At 48.5% G+C, this 18,752-nt stretch overlaps 1 protein-coding gene across 1 annotated transcript in view; it reads left to right on the forward strand.

The window, feature by feature from the left end:
- LOC311119977 (progesterone receptor-like) overlaps nucleotides 1-18,752 on the forward strand; it is a gene marked incomplete at its 5' end in the record, with an annotated part of 46,109 nt that overhangs the window by 1,329 nt on the left and 26,028 nt on the right. The window contains one exon of the mRNA XM_084194616.1: nucleotides 7,999-8,115. Coding sequence (XP_084050742.1) covers nucleotides 7,999-8,115 — 117 coding nt within the window. The remainder of the gene's footprint in view (nucleotides 1-7,998; nucleotides 8,116-18,752) is intronic.

An 18,752-nucleotide genomic window follows, 5' to 3' on the forward strand; every position in this document is an offset into this window, starting at 1 on the left:
TGGAGATTCGACGGGACTGCTGCTGCATTGACCCACTGTTGGTTGAATACTGCCAAATTATGATGAGAAAAGGCAAATGATGATGTTTCAGGAAGAAAATTAAAAAGGCGTGGTAAAAATGAGAAATATTGAGGGTTGTTGTGGCCTTTCGAACCCTAATCCCCAGACACTGAAAGCAGACACTAAAGAATGTTACACTTTTTACTAAGTACCATTGTTATTTCTTTTTAAATGACTGGCACAGAATTAAAGCACAGCACAGACAGTATCACACAGTATCACATTGACCAGTGTTCACAATGTTCCGTTTTTCTGACTTGTTTTGGTCTCGTTATCTTGGAGATTTATTAGAGCCACTAAGGCGGACCACGGTCATGTCTCTACCAGTCTGACCATGGTCATGTCACTACCAGTCTGACCATGGTCATGTCACTACCAGTCTGACCATGGTCATGTCACTACCAGTCTGACCATGGTCATGTCTCTACCAGTCTGACCATGGTCATGTCTCTACCAGTCTGACCATGGTTATGTCTCTACCAGTCTGACCATGGTCATGTCACTACCAGTCTGACCATGGTTATGTCTCTACCAGTCTGACCATGGTTATGTCTCTACCAGTCTGACCATGGTCATGTCACTACCAGTCTGACCATGGTCATGTCACTACCAGTCTGACCATGGTCATGTCACTACCAGTCTGACCATGATCATGTCTCTACCAGTCTGACCATGGTCATGTCTCTACCAGTCTGACCATGATCATGTCTCTACCAGTCTGACCATGGTTATGTCTCTACCAGTCTGAACATGTTCATGTCTCTACCAGTCTGACCATGGTCATGTCTCTACCAGTCTGACCAAGATCATGTCACTACCAGTCTGACCATGGTCATGTCACTACCAGTCTGAACATGTTCATGTCTCTACCAGTCTGACCATGGTCATGTCTCTACCAGTCTGACCAAGATCATGTCACTACCAGTCTGACCATGGTTATGTCACTACCAGTCTGACCATGGTCATGTCTCTACCAGTCTGACCAAGATCATGTCTCTACCAGTCTGACCATGGTTATGTCACTACCAGTCTGACCATGGTCATGTCACTACCAGTCTAACCATGGTCATGTCACTACCAGTCTGACCATGGTCATGTCACTACCAGTCTGACCATGGTCATGTCTCTACCAGTCTGACCAAGATCATGTCTCTACCAGTCTGACCATGGTTATGTCACTACCAGTCTAACCATGGTCATGTCACTACCAGTCTGACCATGGTCATGTCTCTACCAGTCTGACCAAGATCATGTCTCTACCAGTCTGACCATGGTTATGTCACTACCAGTCTGACCATGGTCATGTCACTACCAGTCTGACCATGGTCATGTCTCTACCAGTCTGACCATGGTCATGTCACTACCAGTCTGACCATGGTCATGTCTCTACCAGTCTGACCATGGTCATGTCTCTACCAGTCTGACCAAGATCATGTCACTACCAGTCTAACCATGTTCATGTCACTACCAGTCTGACCATGGTCATGTCTCTACCAGTCTGACCATGTTCATGTCACTACCAGTCTGACCATGGTCATGTCTCTACCAGTCTGACCATGGTTATTTCTCTACCAGTCTGACCATGGTTATGTCTCTACCAGTCTGACCATGGTCATGTCACTACCAGTCTGACCATGCATGGTTATTTCTCTACCAGTCTGAACATGTTCATGTCTCTACCAGTCTGACCATGGTCATGTCTCTACCAGTCTGACCAAGATCATGTCACTACCAGTCTGACCATGGTCATGTCACTACCAGTCTGAACATGTTCATGTCTCTACCAGTCTGACCATGGTCATGTCTCTACCAGTCTGACCAAGATCATGTCACTACCAGTCTGACCATGGTTATGTCACTACCAGTCTGACCATGGTCATGTCTCTACCAGTCTGACCAAGATCATGTCTCTACCAGTCTGACCATGGTTATGTCACTACCAGTCTGACCATGGTCATGTCACTACCAGTCTAACCATGGTCATGTCACTACCAGTCTGACCATGGTCATGTCACTACCAGTCTGACCATGGTCATGTCTCTACCAGTCTGACCATGGTCATGTCTCTACCAGTCTGACCAAGATCATGTCACTACCAGTCTAACCATGTTCATGTCACTACCAGTCTGACCATGGTCATGTCTCTACCAGTCTGACCATGTTCATGTCACTACCAGTCTGACCATGGTCATGTCTCTACCAGTCTGACCATGGTTATTTCTCTACCAGTCTGACCATGGTTATGTCTCTACCAGTCTGACCATGGTCATGTCACTACCAGTCTGACCATGCATGGTTATTTCTCTACCAGTCTGACCATGGTTATGTCACTACCAGTCTGACCATGGTCATGTCTCTACCAGTCTAACCATGTTCATGTCACTACCAGTCTGACCATGGTCATGTCTCTACCAGTCTGACCATGGTCATGTCTCTACCAGTCTGACCATGGTTATGTCACTACCAGTCTGACCATGGTCATGTCTCTACCAGTCTGACCATGTTCATGTCTCTACCAGTCTGACCATGGTCATGTCACTACCAGTCTGACCATGGTCATGTCTCTACCAGTCTGACCATGGTCATGTCTCTACCAGTCTGACCATGTTCATGTCACTACCAGTCTGACCATGGTCATGTCACTACCAGTCTGACCATGGTCATGTCACTACCAGTCTGACCATGGTCATGTCACTACCAGTCTGACCATGGTTATGTCTCTACCAGTCTGACCATGTTCATGTCACTACCAGTCTAACCATGGTCATGTCTCTACCAGTCTGACCATGTTCATGTCACTACCAGTCTAACCATGGTCATGTCACTACCAGTCTGACCATGGTCATGTCTCTACCAGTCTGACCATGTTCATGTCACTACCAGTCTGACCATGGTTATTTCTCTACCAGTCTGACCATGGTTATGTCACTACCAGTCTGACCATGGTTATGTCTCTACCAGTCTGACCATGGTTATGTCACTACCAGTCTGACCATGGTTATGTCACTACCAGTCTGACCATGGTCATGTCACTACCAGTCTGACCATGGTCATGTCACTACCAGTCTGACCATGGTCATGTCACTACCAGTCTGACCATGGTTATTTCTCTACCAGTCTGACCATGGTCATGTCTCTACCAGTCTGACCATGGTCATGTCTCTACCAGTCTGACCATGGTTATTTCTCTACCAGTCTGACCATGGTCATGTCACTACCAGTCTGACCATGGTCATGTCTCTACCAGTCTGACCATGGTCATGTCTCTACCAGTCTGACCATGGTCATGTCACTACCAGTCTGACCATGGTCATGTCTCTACCAGTCTGACCATGGTCATGTCTCTACCAGTCTGACCATGGTTATGTCACTACCAGTCTGACCATGGTCATGTCTCTACCAGTCTGACCATGTTCATGTCTCTACCAGTCTGACCATGGTCATGTCACTACCAGTCTGACCATGGTCATGTCTCTACCAGTCTGACCATGGTCATGTCTCTACCAGTCTGACCATGTTCATGTCACTACCAGTCTGACCATGGTCATGTCACTACCAGTCTGACCATGGTCATGTCACTACCAGTCTGACCATGGTCATGTCACTACCAGTCTGACCATGGTTATGTCTCTACCAGTCTGACCATGTTCATGTCACTACCAGTCTAACCATGGTCATGTCACTACCAGTCTGACCATGGTCATGTCTCTACCAGTCTGACCATGTTCATGTCACTACCAGTCTGACCATGGTTATTTCTCTACCAGTCTGACCATGGTTATGTCACTACCAGTCTGACCATGGTTATGTCTCTACCAGTCTGACCATGGTTATGTCACTACCAGTCTGACCATGGTTATGTCACTACCAGTCTGACCATGGTCATGTCACTACCAGTCTGACCATGGTCATGTCACTACCAGTCTGACCATGGTCATGTCTCTACCAGTCTGACCATGGTCATGTCACTACCAGTCTGACCATGTTCATGTCACTACCAGTCTGACCATGGTCATGTCACAACCAGTCTGACCATGGTCATGTCACTACCAGTCTGACCATGGTCATGTCACTACCAGTCTGACCACGGTCATGTCACTACCAGTCTGACCACGGTCATGTCACTACCAGTCTGACCACGGTCATGTCACTACCAGTCTGACCATGGTCATGTCTCTACCAGTCTGACCATGGTCATGTCACTACCAGTCTGACCATGGTCATGTCACTACCAGTCTGACCATGGTCATGTCACTACCAGTCTGACCATGGTCATGTCTCTACCAGTCTGACCATGGTCATGTCTCTACCAGTCTGACCATGGTCATGTCACTACCAGTCTGACCATGGTCATGTCACTACCAGTCTGACCATGATCATGTCACTACCAGTCTGACCATGGTCATATCACCACCAGTCTGACCATGATCATGTCACAACCAGTCTGACCATGGTCATGTCTCTACCAGTCTGACCATGGTCATGTCTCTACCAGTCTGACCATGGTCATGTCACTACCAGTCTGACCATGGTTATGTCTCTACCAGTCTGACCATGGTCATATCACTACCAGTCTGACCATGGTTATGTCTCTACCAGTCTGACCATGGTCATGTCACAACCAGTCTGACCATGGTCATGTCTCTACCAGTCTGACCATGGTCATGTCTCTACCAGTCTGACCATGGTTATGTCACTACCAGTCTGACCATGGTTATGTCTCTACCAGTCTGACCATGGTCATATCACTACCAGTCTGACCATGGTTATGTCTCTACCAGTCTGACCATGGTTATGTCTCTACCAGTCTGACCATGGTTATGTCTCTACCAGTCTGACCATGGTTATGTCTCTACCAGTCTGACCATGGTTATGTCTCTACCAGTCTGACCATGGTCATGTCACTACCAGTCTGACCATGCATGGTTATGTCACTACCAGTCTGACCATGGTTATGTCTCTACCAGTCTGACCATGGTCATGTCACTACCAGTCTGACCATGGTCATGTCTCTACCAGTCTGACCATGGTCATGTCACTACCAGTCTGACCATGGTCATGTCACTACCAGTCTGACCATGGTCATGTCACTACCAGTCTGACCATGGTCATGTCTCTACCAGTCTGACCATGGTTATGTCACTACCAGTCTGACCATGGTTATGTCTCTACCAGTCTGACCATGGTCATGTCACTACCAGTCTGACCATGTTCATGTCACTACCAGTCTGACCATGGTCATGTCTCTACCAGTCTGACCATGGTCATGTCTCTACCAGTCTGACCATGGTTATGTCACTACCAGTCTGACCATGGTTATGTCACTACCAGTCTGACCATGGTCATGTCTCTACCAGTCTGACCATGTTCATGAACTACCAGTCTGACCATGGTCATGTCTCTACCAGTCTGACCATGGTCATGTCTCTACCAGTCTAACCATGGTCATGTCTCTACCTGTCTGACCATGGTCATGTCTCTACCTGTCTGACCATGGACATGTCTCTACCAGTCTAACCATGGTCATGTCTCTACCAGTCTGACCATGGTCATGTCTCTACCAGTCTGACCATGGTCATGTCTCTACCAGTCTGACCATGGTCATGTCTCTACCAGTCTGACCATGGTCATGTCACTACCAGTCTGACCATGGTCATGTCACTACCAGTCTGACCATGATCATGTCACTACCAGTCTGACCATGGTCATGTCTCTACCAGTCTAACCATGGTCATGTCTCTACCTGTCTGACCATGGTCATGTCTCTACCTGTCTGACCATGGTCATGTCTCTACCAGTCTAACCATGGTCATGTCTCTACCAGTCTGACCATGGTCATGTCTCTACCAGTCTGACCATGGTCATGTCTCTACCAGTCTGACCATGGTCATGTCTCTACCAGTCTGACCATGGTCATGTCACTACCAGTCTGACCATGGTCATGTCACTACCAGTCTGACCATGGTCATGTCTCTACCAGTCTGACCATGGTCATGTCACTACCAGTCTGACCATGGTCATGTCACTACCAGTCTGACCATGGTCATGTCACTACCAGTCTGACCATGGTCATGTCTCTACCAGTCTGACCATGGTCATGTCACTACCAGTCTGACCATGGTCATGTCACTACCAGTCTGACCATGGTCATGTCTCTACCAGTCTGACCATGGTCATGTCTCTACCAGTCTGACCATGGTCATGTCACTACCAGTCTGACCATGGTCATGTCTCTACCAGTCTGACCATGGTCATGTCTCTACCAGTCTGACCATGGTTATGTCTCTACCAGTCTGACCATGATCATGTCTCTACCAGTCTGACCATGGTCATGTCTCTACCAGTCTGACCATGGTCATGTCTCTACCAGTCTGACCATGGTCATGTCTCTACCAGTCTGACCATGGTCATGTCTCTACCAGTCTGACCATGGTCATGTCACTACCAGTCTGACCATGGTCATGTCACTACCAGTCTGACCATGGTCATGTCACTACCAGTCTGACCATGGTCATGTCTCTACCAGTCTGACCATGTTCATGTCACTACCAGTCTGACCATGGTCATGTCACTACCAGTCTGACCATGGTCATGTCTCTACCAGTCTGACCATGGTCATGTCACTACCAGTCTGACCATGGTCATGTCTCTACCAGTCTGACCATGGTCATGTCACTACCAGTCTGACCATGGTCATGTCACTACCAGTCTGACCATGGTCATGTCACTACCAGTCTGACCATGCATGGTCATGTCACAACCAGTCTGACCATGGTTATGTCTCTACCAGTCTGACCATGGTCATGTCTCTACCAGTCTGACCATGGTCATGTCTCTACCAGTCTGACCATGGTTATGTCTCTACCAGTCTGACCATGATCATGTCTCTACCAGTCTGACCATGGTCATGTCTCTACCAGTCTGACCATGGTCATGTCTCTACCAGTCTGACCATGGTCATGTCTCTACCAGTCTGACCATGGTCATGTCTCTACCAGTCTGACCATGGTCATGTCACTACCAGTCTGACCACGGTCATGTCTCTACCAGTCTGACCATGGTCATGTCACTACCAGTCTAACCATGCATGGTCATGTCTCTACCAGTCTGACCATTGTCATGTCTCTACCAGTCTGACCATGGTCATGTCTCTACCAGTCTGACCATGGTCATGTCACTACCAGTCTGACCATGGTCATGTCTCTACCAGTCTGACCATGGTCATATCACTACCAGTCTGACCATGGTTATGTCTCTACCAGTCTGACCATGGTCATGTCTCTACCAGTCTGACCATGGTTATGTCTCTACCAGTCTGACCATGGTCATGTCTCTACCAGTCTGACCATGGTCATGTCACTACCAGTCTGACCATGGTCATGTCACTACCAGTCTGACCATGGTCATGTCACTACCAGTCTGACCATGGTCATGTCACTACCAGTCTGACCATGGTCATGTCACTACCAGTCTGACCATGATCATGTCTCTACCAGTCTGACCATGGTCATGTCACTACCAGTCTGACCATGGTCATGTCTCTACCAGTCTGACCATGGTCATGTCTCTACCAGTCTGACCATGGTCATGTCTCTACCAGTCTGACCATGATCATGTCTCTACCAGTCTGACCATGGTTATGTCACTACCAGTCTGACCATGGTTATGTCACTACCAGTCTGACCATGGTCATGTCTCTACCAGTCTGACCATGGTTATGTCTCTACCAGTCTGACCATGGTTATGTCACTACCAGTCTGACCATGGTTATGTCACTACCAGTCTGACAGTCTTAGAGAACCCATCTCCATTAGACAATATTACAGACAGTCTTAGAATCTTTATTTTCACCTCTCTCTGAGATTATTGTCTTTGAAAAGTAATTATAAGAACACACTCTAAACCACATTGACTGCATTCGGTTCTTCTATTCAACAGGACATCATAACTATCTCTGCGCCGGTCGAAATGACTGCATCGTGGATAAGATACGGAGAAAGAATTGCCCTGCGTGTCGCCTGAGGAAGTGCTACCAAGCTGGGATGATGCTAGGAGGTACCTTTATGTGGTCCTGTCTCTCTCTCTGTCCTTTTCTTCTTAATGAATGCCCTCCTACCAAATCATCTAGAGAACATCACATTAAAGGGGTTACGAATTAACACTCTCTCATCCTAAGCAGGAGTCACACACTATGAAATCATAATTTCCAGTCAAGGAGAATGTTCAAATGTCCTTTCAGGTCACACACAGAGACCAAACACTTCATGGAAATGAACAAAATAATCAAATCTTAATTTGATCACCCTGTCGCAGGAGAACTTTCCTGCAATGCAGGACTTTTTAAAATTGTCACGAATTCAGCCGAGGCTGCCCCTCCTCCTTGCTCAGGAGACGCATTGTGAGCAGGTCACTTTTTCCATCATTGAGTCTCCTGCTTTCCCTGTGGTGTTAGGTATTCCATGGCTAGCACTCCACAACCCCACTTTCTCATGGCCGCAGAGGGCTCTCACGGGGTGGTCGCGAGAGTGTCAGGGTAGGTGTATGGGGTGTTTCCGTTGGTGCATCCACGGTGGAAAGTCCAGACGGTGCCTCCACTGTGCACATTCCCCCCCGAATACCATTATCTGGCACAAGTTTTCTCCAAAAATAAAGCAACTAAATTGCCACCTCATCGGGCGGGGGATTGCGCAATAAACCTTCGGGTAGATGCTGTGCCTCCCTGGAGTCATGTGTATCCCCTGTCGCAGGCGGAGACGGAGGCTATGGAGACATACGTCACCGAGTCCCTGTGCCAGGGGTTCATACGTCCCTCCACTTCACCCGCCTCCTCTAGTTTATTTTTTGTGAAGAAGAAAGATGGCGGTCTGCGCCCGTGCATTGATTATCGACCACTGAACAAGGAGACGATTAGATTTAGTTATCCTCTCCCCCTCATTCCGTCAGTGGTTGAGTCATTGCATGGAGCGCGCTTCTTCACTAAATTAGATCTCCGGAGTGCGTACAACCTGGTGCGTATCTGAGAGGGAGATGAGTGGAAGACAGCATTCAGCACAACCACGGGGCTTTATGAATACCTGGTGATGCCGTACGGTTTGATGAATGCTCCCTCAGTCTTCCAGTCCTTTGTGAACGAGGTGTTTCTGGACATGCTTGGTCACGGTGTAGTGGTCTACATCGATGACATCCTGGTGTATTCCGCTACGCGTGCCGAGCATGTGTCCCTGGTTCGCAAAGTGCTGGCCCGACTGTTGGAACATGACCTTTATGCCAAGGCAGAAATGTGTCTGTTTTTCCAACAGTCCGTCTCCTTCCTCGGATACCGCATTACCACCTCAGGTGTGGAGATGGAGGGCGACCGCATTTCATACGTGCGTAATTGGCTGACTCCAACCACGGTAAAGGAGGTGCAGTGCTTTATTGGCTTTGCCAACTACTATCAGAGGTTTATCCGGGGCTTTGGCAAGGTCGCAGCTCCCATCACCTCTCTGCTGAAGGGTGGGCCGTCCAGGCTCCTCTGGTCTGCTGAGGCTGACAGGAACTTCAGTAACCTGAGGGTTCTGTTCACCTCAGCCCCGGTACTGGCCCACCCCGATCCATCACTACCGTTCGTAGTGGAGGTGGATGCGTCCGAGGTGGGGATGGGAGCAGTCCTGTATCAACGCTCGGGCACGCCACCCAAGCTCCACCCCTGTGCCTTCTTCTCCAAGAAGCTCAGCCCAGCGGAGCAGAACTACGACGTTGGTGATCGGGAGCTGTTGGCTGTTGTCCGAGCTCTGACAGTGTGGAGACATTGGCTCGAGGGGGCGTAACACCCTTTCCTCGTCTGGACGGACCACCGTAACCTGGAGTACATCCGGGCAGCGAGGAGGCTGAACCCTCGCCAGGCCAGGTGGGCCCTATTCTTCACCTGGTTTGATTTTACTCTGTCTTACATCCTGGGTACGAAGAATGTGAAGGCAGACGCACTGTCACGGCTGTACGACACAGAGGAGAGGCCCATAGATAACACCCCATACTCCCGGCCTCCTGCATTGTGGCGCCTGTAGTATGGGGCGATGGATGCGGATATAGAGCAGGCGTTACGCACAGATCCATCTCCACCTCAGTGTCCAGCTGGGCTGCGGTACGTGCCTGCTCTTTTCCGTGGCCGTCTGATCTACTGGGCACACACGTCCCCCTCCTCTGGTCACCCAGGTATCGGTCGTACAATGCGCTGCCTGACCGAGAAGTACTGCTGGCCTACCTTGGCTAAGGATGTGAGGGTGCATGTTTCCTCCTGCTCAGTGTGCGCCCAGAGTAAGGCACCTGTTTCTGTATGATATGTTGGATTAAGGAATAAAGACAGACACCAATGTTCAGTTCAATAGCCTTGTTCAGCCTTGTACAAATCCCTACGCGTGGAGTCTGGGGAACAGTCCAACTAGTCGATTACCTATCAACTAGACTCCGTAACATCATCCTTTTCAATAGAAAGTGCAAACATAACATTGCGTTCTTAACAGTCAAGTCATAACAATTGAAAGTGCAAACATAACATTGCGTTCTTAACAGTCAAGTCATAACAATTGAAAAGCATGACATTTTCTTTTTACTTCAGCTGTCATCTTCCTTTTTTTTTTTTTTTTTTAAATTAACAGACAACCAGTTAAGTCTCTTGCTTACAGAGTAAGCCTGTCCGGTGGCTTGCACAGCCGACCCACCCGTGAGTAAGTATTGGCTCTGACAGGGGTAGGATTAGGGCCACGAGCTGGAGAGTTTGGTGGGGTAGAAGCTTCACCTTCAGTTGGCTCATGTCTCAATTCTGCACCCCTTACCCTTAGGCCTGGACTGTGATCCAGCTCATCTAAGTGAGTGTATGGCATGTTCTGGTTTGTCTGCTCTGCTACGCGCAGATCCACCCGATTGCGACGATAGAGGGAGCCACCAACATCCACCAGGTAAGAACGTGGTGCAACTCTCTGTAGGCATGTGCCCAGCCTCCAAAGTCCTGTGTGGTCTCCCGGCAGCGGTTTCATCCTTATAGTTTCACCCACCTCCAGCTCTGGTAGGTCTCGAGCAGTCCGGTCGTAGAAGCACTTAGCGAGCTGCTTTCTGTGACGCAGTTTGTCCGTGACGCCAACCATGACGCAGGGCTCAAGTAGCTTGTTAGCAACGGGGATAGTAGTCTTCAGACGTCTGGACAGAAGGCGTTGTGCTGGGCTGCTGTCCATGTTTTCGGTGGGTGTGTTCCTCCACTGTAAGATCGCTTTCCATGGGTCGTTGCTGTCGCGCAAGGCCCTGCTTAACAGGTTTTTTGCAATCTTGACAGCTGATTCTGCCTTGCCATTTGCTTTTGGGTGTCTTGGAGAGGAGGTCACGTGGTCAAACTCCCATTCTGAGGCGAAACGCTTGAACTGTGCAGTGAATTGTGGGCCATTGTCCGTGATTACCTTGTCAGGCTGACCTTGCCTTGCAAACTGCGCCTTGCAGCGCTTTATGACCGTCTCTGCGGACAAGTCAGGGAGCAGTTCAATTTCCCAAAAGTCAGAGTAATGATCAACGAGGAGAAGATAGTCCTTTTGTCTGTGGCTGAATAAGTCCATGCTGATGATTTGCCAGGCCCTTGTGGGCAGTTCGTGTGACATCATGGTTTCCTTTTGCTGTTCATGAGCGTACTCGTTGCATGTGGTACAGTTGCTGACAAAGTCTTTAATTTCTGCTTGCATGTTTGGCCAGTATAATGTTTCACGAGCCTGACGGTAGCATGCGTCACCTCCGACGTGACTGGAGTGTATGCGGGTAAGCATCTCTGGACGTAGTGATTTGGGAATAATGACCTTCTGACCTCTGAACAAGACGCCATTTTGCACACTGATCTCATCTCGAAAGGTCCAGTATTCTCTCACTGTGAAAGGTGTCTCCTCTTTCAGATATGGCCAACCTGCTAGAGCCATGGACTTCAGTGACTGTAGGTGTTCGTCCTTGTCAGTATGTTGCCTGATCTGGGCTAGGCGGTGATCTGTCACGTTTAAGTAGTCTGCCTGATTGATCTGTTGAACATCTTGTTGTTCCTGCTGTAGCGAACAGATGGCCTGCCGCTGATAGGCAGTGCCTCTACCTGTACATTGTGCTGTTGCCCTGCTCAGTGTGTCGCTGATGTACATCTCAGGTCCTGGCTTGTAAATGACCTTCAGGCTGTAGTTTTGCAGAGTCAGGAGCATACTTTGAAGCCTCTTGGGCGCGTTGAGGAGAGGTTTACTGAATATGGCAATGAGTGGTTTGTGGTCAGTTTCAGCGGTGACCAGCTCTCGACCATATAAGTAGTGATGGAATCGCTGGCAGGCGAAGACGATGCTGAGGCACTCTTTCTCAATTTGTGCATAGTTTTGTTCGGTGGGGGTGAGCGCTCTCGAGGCAAACGCAACGGGCTGGCCTTCCTGCATAAGGCAGCATCCAAGTCCCCTTTGGCTAGAGTCGCTCTGGATTGTGACAGGCTTCGTGACGTCGTAGTAGCGCAACACTGGCATGGATGAAGCCAGAGATTTCATCTCCTGCACTGCGGCCTCGTGCTTGGGTAGCCAGTGCCATGGTGTGTCTTTGTCCAGCAATCGGCGCAGAGGCTCACAGACTGCTGATAGGTGTGGCATGAACTTTGCAAGATAGTTTGCAAAGCCGATGAGACGCTGTACTCCTTTTGCATCAGACGGGTTTGGCATGTCGAGGATCGCTTGGACCTTGTCTGGGTCCGGCTTCAGGCCTTTTGCCGAGAGAATGTGGCCATGGAAGTGGACGTCTTTCACCTTGAACTGCAGCTTCTTCAGGCCAAGACGAAGCTTAACTGATCGGCAGCGCTCCATCAGTGCCAGGAGCTTCACATCGTGGTCGCGTTCTGCTTCTTCGTCTGTTTCACCACAGCCTACGATCAGGATATCATCGGCGATGGGTTCAATGCCCTTGAGCCCAGCCAGTAACTCGTGCTGCTTGCGTTGGTATACCTCAGGCGCCACTGAGACACCAAACGGGAGCTTGAGCCAGCGTTTCCGACCCCAGGGGGTCCAGAAGGTAGTCATGAAGCTGCTTTCTTCGTCCAGCTTGCATTGAAGGAATGCATCTCGGGCATCCACCAAGGTGAAAATCCTGGCCTTGGGAAGCTTATAGAGGACATCCTCTAGTGTCGGCATGATGTAGTGGGATCGTTTCAGTGCTTGGTTCAGATGCTTTGGGTCGATGCAGACCCTCAGCTTCTCTGGTTTTTTTACTATGACCATATTGCTGATCCAGTCAGTTGGTTCAGTCACAGATGTCATGTGGCCATCGGCCTCATACTTGTCCAGCTGGGCCTTCACAGCCACTTTCATTGCAATGGGCACATTGCGAGGAGCACACTGGACTGGAGTAATGCTCTCATCCACTTCAAAGTGTACCTCCCCAGGCACTGATTCAACGGGCATGTTGAATACATCGTCATATCTACTGAGTAGTTGTTCTTTGGACAGGGGTCCATGCTGGACATGATCCACAATGTGCAGGTCATTTGGTACAGTGAACTGCATCAGTCCCAGGCGTTCGCATGTAGAGCCTGAGAGGAGAGGATTTTGACTGGTTTTCACAATCTCGAACTCCAGCTTGTGTTTGCGTCCCCGAATAACACATTCGGTCTCAAAGGTGCCCATAGAGCTCATTAGTTCTCCTGAGTACAGCTTTAGTCTAGTATCGCTGGGAAATAGATGTGTGTCAGGTGCCAGATTGATTTTGTCTTTGTAGCTCATTACGTTGCATGTAGCACCCGAATCCAGTTGACATTGTTGTTGCTTGTTGTGTAATCGTAGTGTCACAAACCATTTCTTCCCTCTTGAGTGTACAGCCCCAATGGATTCATGCATGTAAATGTCACTTTCACTGTTCAGCTCTGAACATTGAGTAACATCATCAACACAGTGAATCTTGCCCTCACTCACCCTTCTTTTGCTTTTGAGACACACTTTTGCAAAGTGATTATTAGTTCCACAAGCTCTGCATGGTTTTCCATAGGCCGGGCAGTGCTCTTTGCCACGTGTGTGTGTATTCCCACAGTATTTACATGCTACGGGGCTCTCTGTGTTCACCGTTCGTGGTGAATTACTCTGCCTCGATTGGTTTTGTCTGAATGTCTGCCTAGCAACAGCGTGAACAGTATCAACGTCGGAGCGTGGGGTTTCAGTTTCCATTGCTCTCATTCTCATGTCAGTGACTTCAGCAGTGCGGCACATTTCGATGGCAGTTACTAATGTTAAGCCTCTCTCTCTCAGTAGACGCCGGCGCGTATTCTCATTTGCAATTCCCAGTACTATTTTGTCACGAATCAGTTCATCTTTCAATCCCCCGTATTCACAAGTGGCGGATTTCTCTCTCAAACGGGTTACAAAGTTGTGTACTGACTCACCCTCTTCCTGTTTGCAGCTTCCGAAAACGAACCGCTCGTAAATTACGTTTCTGGCGGGTTTGAAGTAATTCTCCAATGCATCCAATATAGCCTTTGCATCACACTGTTGTCGTGCCGTGAGGGTGAGATTGTGCCGGTAGATATGCCTGCATTCGCTGCCCATTAAACTCCTCAGAGTTGCCGCTTGTACCTCGTTGGGTTTCTCACGTAGACCGGTCGCCAGCGCATAGTCCTCGAATTCATCCCTGAAGTTGTCCCAATTAGTATTCCAGTCCCCTGTGAGAACCATGTGATTTGGTGGCGGAATGTTCGCTGCCATAGCAATGGAATAGGAGATTTCTTTGTCTTCAGTCATGGAGGTAGGTAGTGATGCTAGCTAGCCAGCTAACACGAGTTGATCAGTGTTGTGAGTAGGAAACGGCTTGTGTTCGCATATGGAACGTAACTGCGCCTATACTGTACTTAGCTACAAAAATAACAAACGTGTGTTTTCCGAGCCACTTCTGATACCATGTTTCTGTATGATATGTTGGATTAAGGAATAAAGACAGACACCAATGTTCAGTTCAATAGCCTTGTTCAGCCTTGTACAAATCCCTACGCGTGGAGTCTGGGGAACAGTCCAACTAGTCGATTACCTATCAACTAGACTCCGTAACAGCACCTAGGCACCTCCCAGTGGGTAAGTTAAAACCTTTACCAGTTCCACAACGACCATGGTCTCATCTTAGTATTTATTTCCTTACTGATCTTCCCCTCTCTCAAGGTAACACCACCATCCTGGTCGTTGTGGACTGCTTTTCCAAGGACTGCCGCCTCCTTCCTCTGTCCGATCTCCCCACGGCCCTGCAGACTGCCGAGGCCCTGTTTACACACGTCTTCCGGCACTACGGGGTACCAGAGGACATAGTGTCTGACCGGGGTCCCCAGTTCACGTCAAAAGTCTGGAAGGCGTTCATGGAACGTCTGGGGGTCTCGGTCAGCCTGACCTCTGGGTTCCACACCGAGTCTAATGGGCAGGTGGAACTGGTAAATCAGGACGTGGGTAGGTTCCTGAGGTCCTATTGCCAGGATCGGCCGGGGGAGTGGTCGGTGTTCCTGCCATGGGCCGAATATGCCCAGAACTCTCTCCGCCACTCCTCTAACCTAACGCCATTTCAGTGTGTTTTGGGTTACCAACCTGTCCTGGCACCGTGGCACCAGAGCCAGACCGAAGCTCTTGCGGTGAATGACTGGTTTCGGCGCTCGGAGGAGACGTGGAACGCTGCCCGTGTTCACCTCCAACGCGCCGTGCGTCATCAGAAGGAAAAAAGCTGACCGTCACCGCAGTGAGGCCCCCGTCTTTGTACCGGGGGATCGGGTCTGGCTCTCGACCCGGAATCTGCCCCTCCGCCTGCCCTGCCGGAAGCTGAGCCCGCGGTTTGTAGGGCCGTTCAAAGTCCTGAGGAGAATCAACGAGGTCACATATAGGTTATTACTTCCCCCTGATTACCCCTCGTTTCATGTGTCTCTGGTCAGGCCGGTGGTGGCTGGTCCGCTCCAGGAGTCTGAGGTGCGGGAGGTCCCTCCACCTCCTTTGGACATCAAGGGGGCGCCAGCATACTCTCTCCGTTCCATACTAGATTCGAGGCGCCGGGTGGGGGGCCTTCAGTACCTCGTGGAGTGGGAAGGGTACAGTCCGGAGGAACGGTGCTGGGTCCCGGTGAGGGATATCCTCGATCCCTCTCTGTTGAGGGACTTCCATCGTCGCCACCCGACTCGCCCTGCTCCGCGTCCTCCTGGCTGTCCCCGAGGCCGGGGTCGCCAGGGTCGACGCGCTGCTACAGCTGCGCGTCAAGGGAGGGGTACTGTCACGAATTCAGCCGAGGCTGCCCCTCCTCCTTGCTCGGGCAGGTTTCGGCGTTCGTTGTCACCGGCTTACTGGCCACTACCGCTTCATTTATCATCACTCCATTTGTCTTGTCTTGTCAATCACACACACCTGGTAATCATTCCCTCATTAGTCTGTGTATAAGTGTTCCCTCTGCCCACTTGTCCTTTGTGAGTGATTGTTCATTGTGAGAGTAGCTCAGTTGAGCTACTCTTTCCTTGTATGTAGCCAAGGTGGATTTTTCCCTTGTGCTAGTTTCGTTTTGACGCTTGCTGCCCTTTATTCATGTACACTGAATAAACTCTGGATTTGGGTGTTTTGCCTCCTGCGCCTGACTCCGTCATTCACACCTCGTCACAAAACTTGTAGTGTATTTGAGGTTTAAAAAGGCTTCTGAAGTTTGTAATTTCCACTTTGAAGTTTTCAGGCCTGATTTTCCCTAAGGGAAAATCTATTAACCCCTACAAAAATGTCCATTAATTATAATCCATGTAATAATTCACATTTCCTGTTGCTGCAGGATGATCTTCCTTCTGTAGCAATTTGGCTCAAAATTAAGATCCTACATCTGTATGGGTAAACAGTTGATTCATAAATGAAAGTGCTCTTGCCGTTCTCTGAGCTTTTATTTGAAACATTTTACAGTTGAAGTCGGAAGTTTACATATACCTTAGCCAAATACATTTCAACTCAGTTTTTCACAATTCCTGATATTTATTCCTAGTAAAAATTCCCTGTCTTAGGTCAGTTAGGATCACCACTTTATTTTAAGAATGTGAAATGTCAGAATAATAGTAGAGAGAATGTTTTATTTAAGGTTTTATTTCTTTCATCACATTCCCAGTGGGTCAGAAGTTTACATACACTCAATTAGAATTAGGTAGCATTGCCTTTAAATTGTTTTACTTGGGTCAAACGTTTCGGGTAGCCTTCCACAAGCTTCCCACAATAAGTTGGGTTAATTTTGGCCCATTCCTCCTGACAGAGCTGGTGTAACTGAGTCAGGTTTGTAGGCCTCCTTGCTCGCACACACTTTTTCAGTTCTGCCCACAAATGTTCTATAGGATTGAGGTCAGGGCTTTGTGATGGCCACTCCAATACCTTGACTTTGTTGTCCTTAAGCCATTTTGCCACAACTTTGGAAGTATGCTTGGGGTCATTGTCCATTTGGAAGACTCATTTGCGACCAAGCTTTAACTTCCTGACTGATGTCTTGAGATGTTGCTTCAATATATCCACATCATTTTCCTTCCTCATGATGCCATCTATTTTGTGAAGTGCACCAGTCCCTCCTGCAGCAAAGCACCCCCACAGCATGATGCTGCCACCCCCATGCTTCACGGTTGGGATGGTGTTCTTCGGCTTGCAAGCCTTCCCCTTTTTCCTCCAAACATAACGATGGTCATTATGGCCAAACAGTTCTATTTTTGTTTCATCAGACCAGAGGCCATTTCTCCAAAAAGTATGATTTTTGTCCCCATGTGCAGTTGCAAACCGTAGTCTGGCTTTTTAATGGCGGTTTTGGAGCAGTGGCTTCTTTCTTGTTGAGCGGCCTTTCAGGTTATGTCAATATAGGGCTCATTTTACTGTGGACATAGATACTTTTGTACCTGTTTCCTCCAGCATCTTCACAAGGTCCTTTGCTGTTGTTCTGGGATTGATTTGCACTTTTCGCACCAAAGTCCGTTCATCTCTAGGAGACAGAACAAGTCTCCTTCCTGAGCGGTATGACGGCTGCGTGGTCCCATGGTGTTTATACTTTCGTACTATTGTTTGTATAGATTAACGTGGTACCTTCAGGCGTTTGGAATTTTCTCCCAAGGATGAACCAGACTTGTGGAGGTCTACAATCTTTTTTCTGAGGTCTTGGCTGATTTCTTTTGATTTTCCTATGATGTCAAGCAAAGAGGCACTGAGTTTGAAGGTAGGCCTTGAAATACATCCACAGCTACACCTCCAATTGACTCAAATGATGTCAATTAGCCTATCAGAAGCTTCTAAAGCCATGACATCATTTTCTGGAATTTTCCACGCTGTTTAAAGGCACAGTCAACTTAGTGTATGTAAACTTCTGACCCACTGGAATTGTGATACAGTGAATTATAAGTGAAATAATCTGTCTGTAAGCAATTGATGGAAAATTACTTGTGTCATGCACAAAGTAGATGTCCTAACTGACTTGCCAAAACTATAGTTTGTTAACAAGAAATTTGTGGAGTGGTTGAAAAACGAGTTTTAATGACTCCAACCTAAGTGTACGTAAACTTCCGACTTCAACTGCATGTGTCATGGGTTATTGAGGAGGAGTTAGTGTGTTATATTACAGTATCTAATAAGTCAACCATTCAGCTAAAATTACAACTTAGAGAAAAATAAATGCATTACAGTAATTATTTCGTAGCATTTTTATCCAGGCAATCT

The sequence above is a fragment of the Coregonus lavaretus genome (assembly GCF_964263955.1).
Source record: "Coregonus lavaretus genome assembly, contig: HAP1_SCAFFOLD_1806, whole genome shotgun sequence".
In the NCBI taxonomy this organism is placed as follows: Eukaryota; Metazoa; Chordata; class Actinopteri; order Salmoniformes; family Salmonidae; genus Coregonus; species Coregonus lavaretus.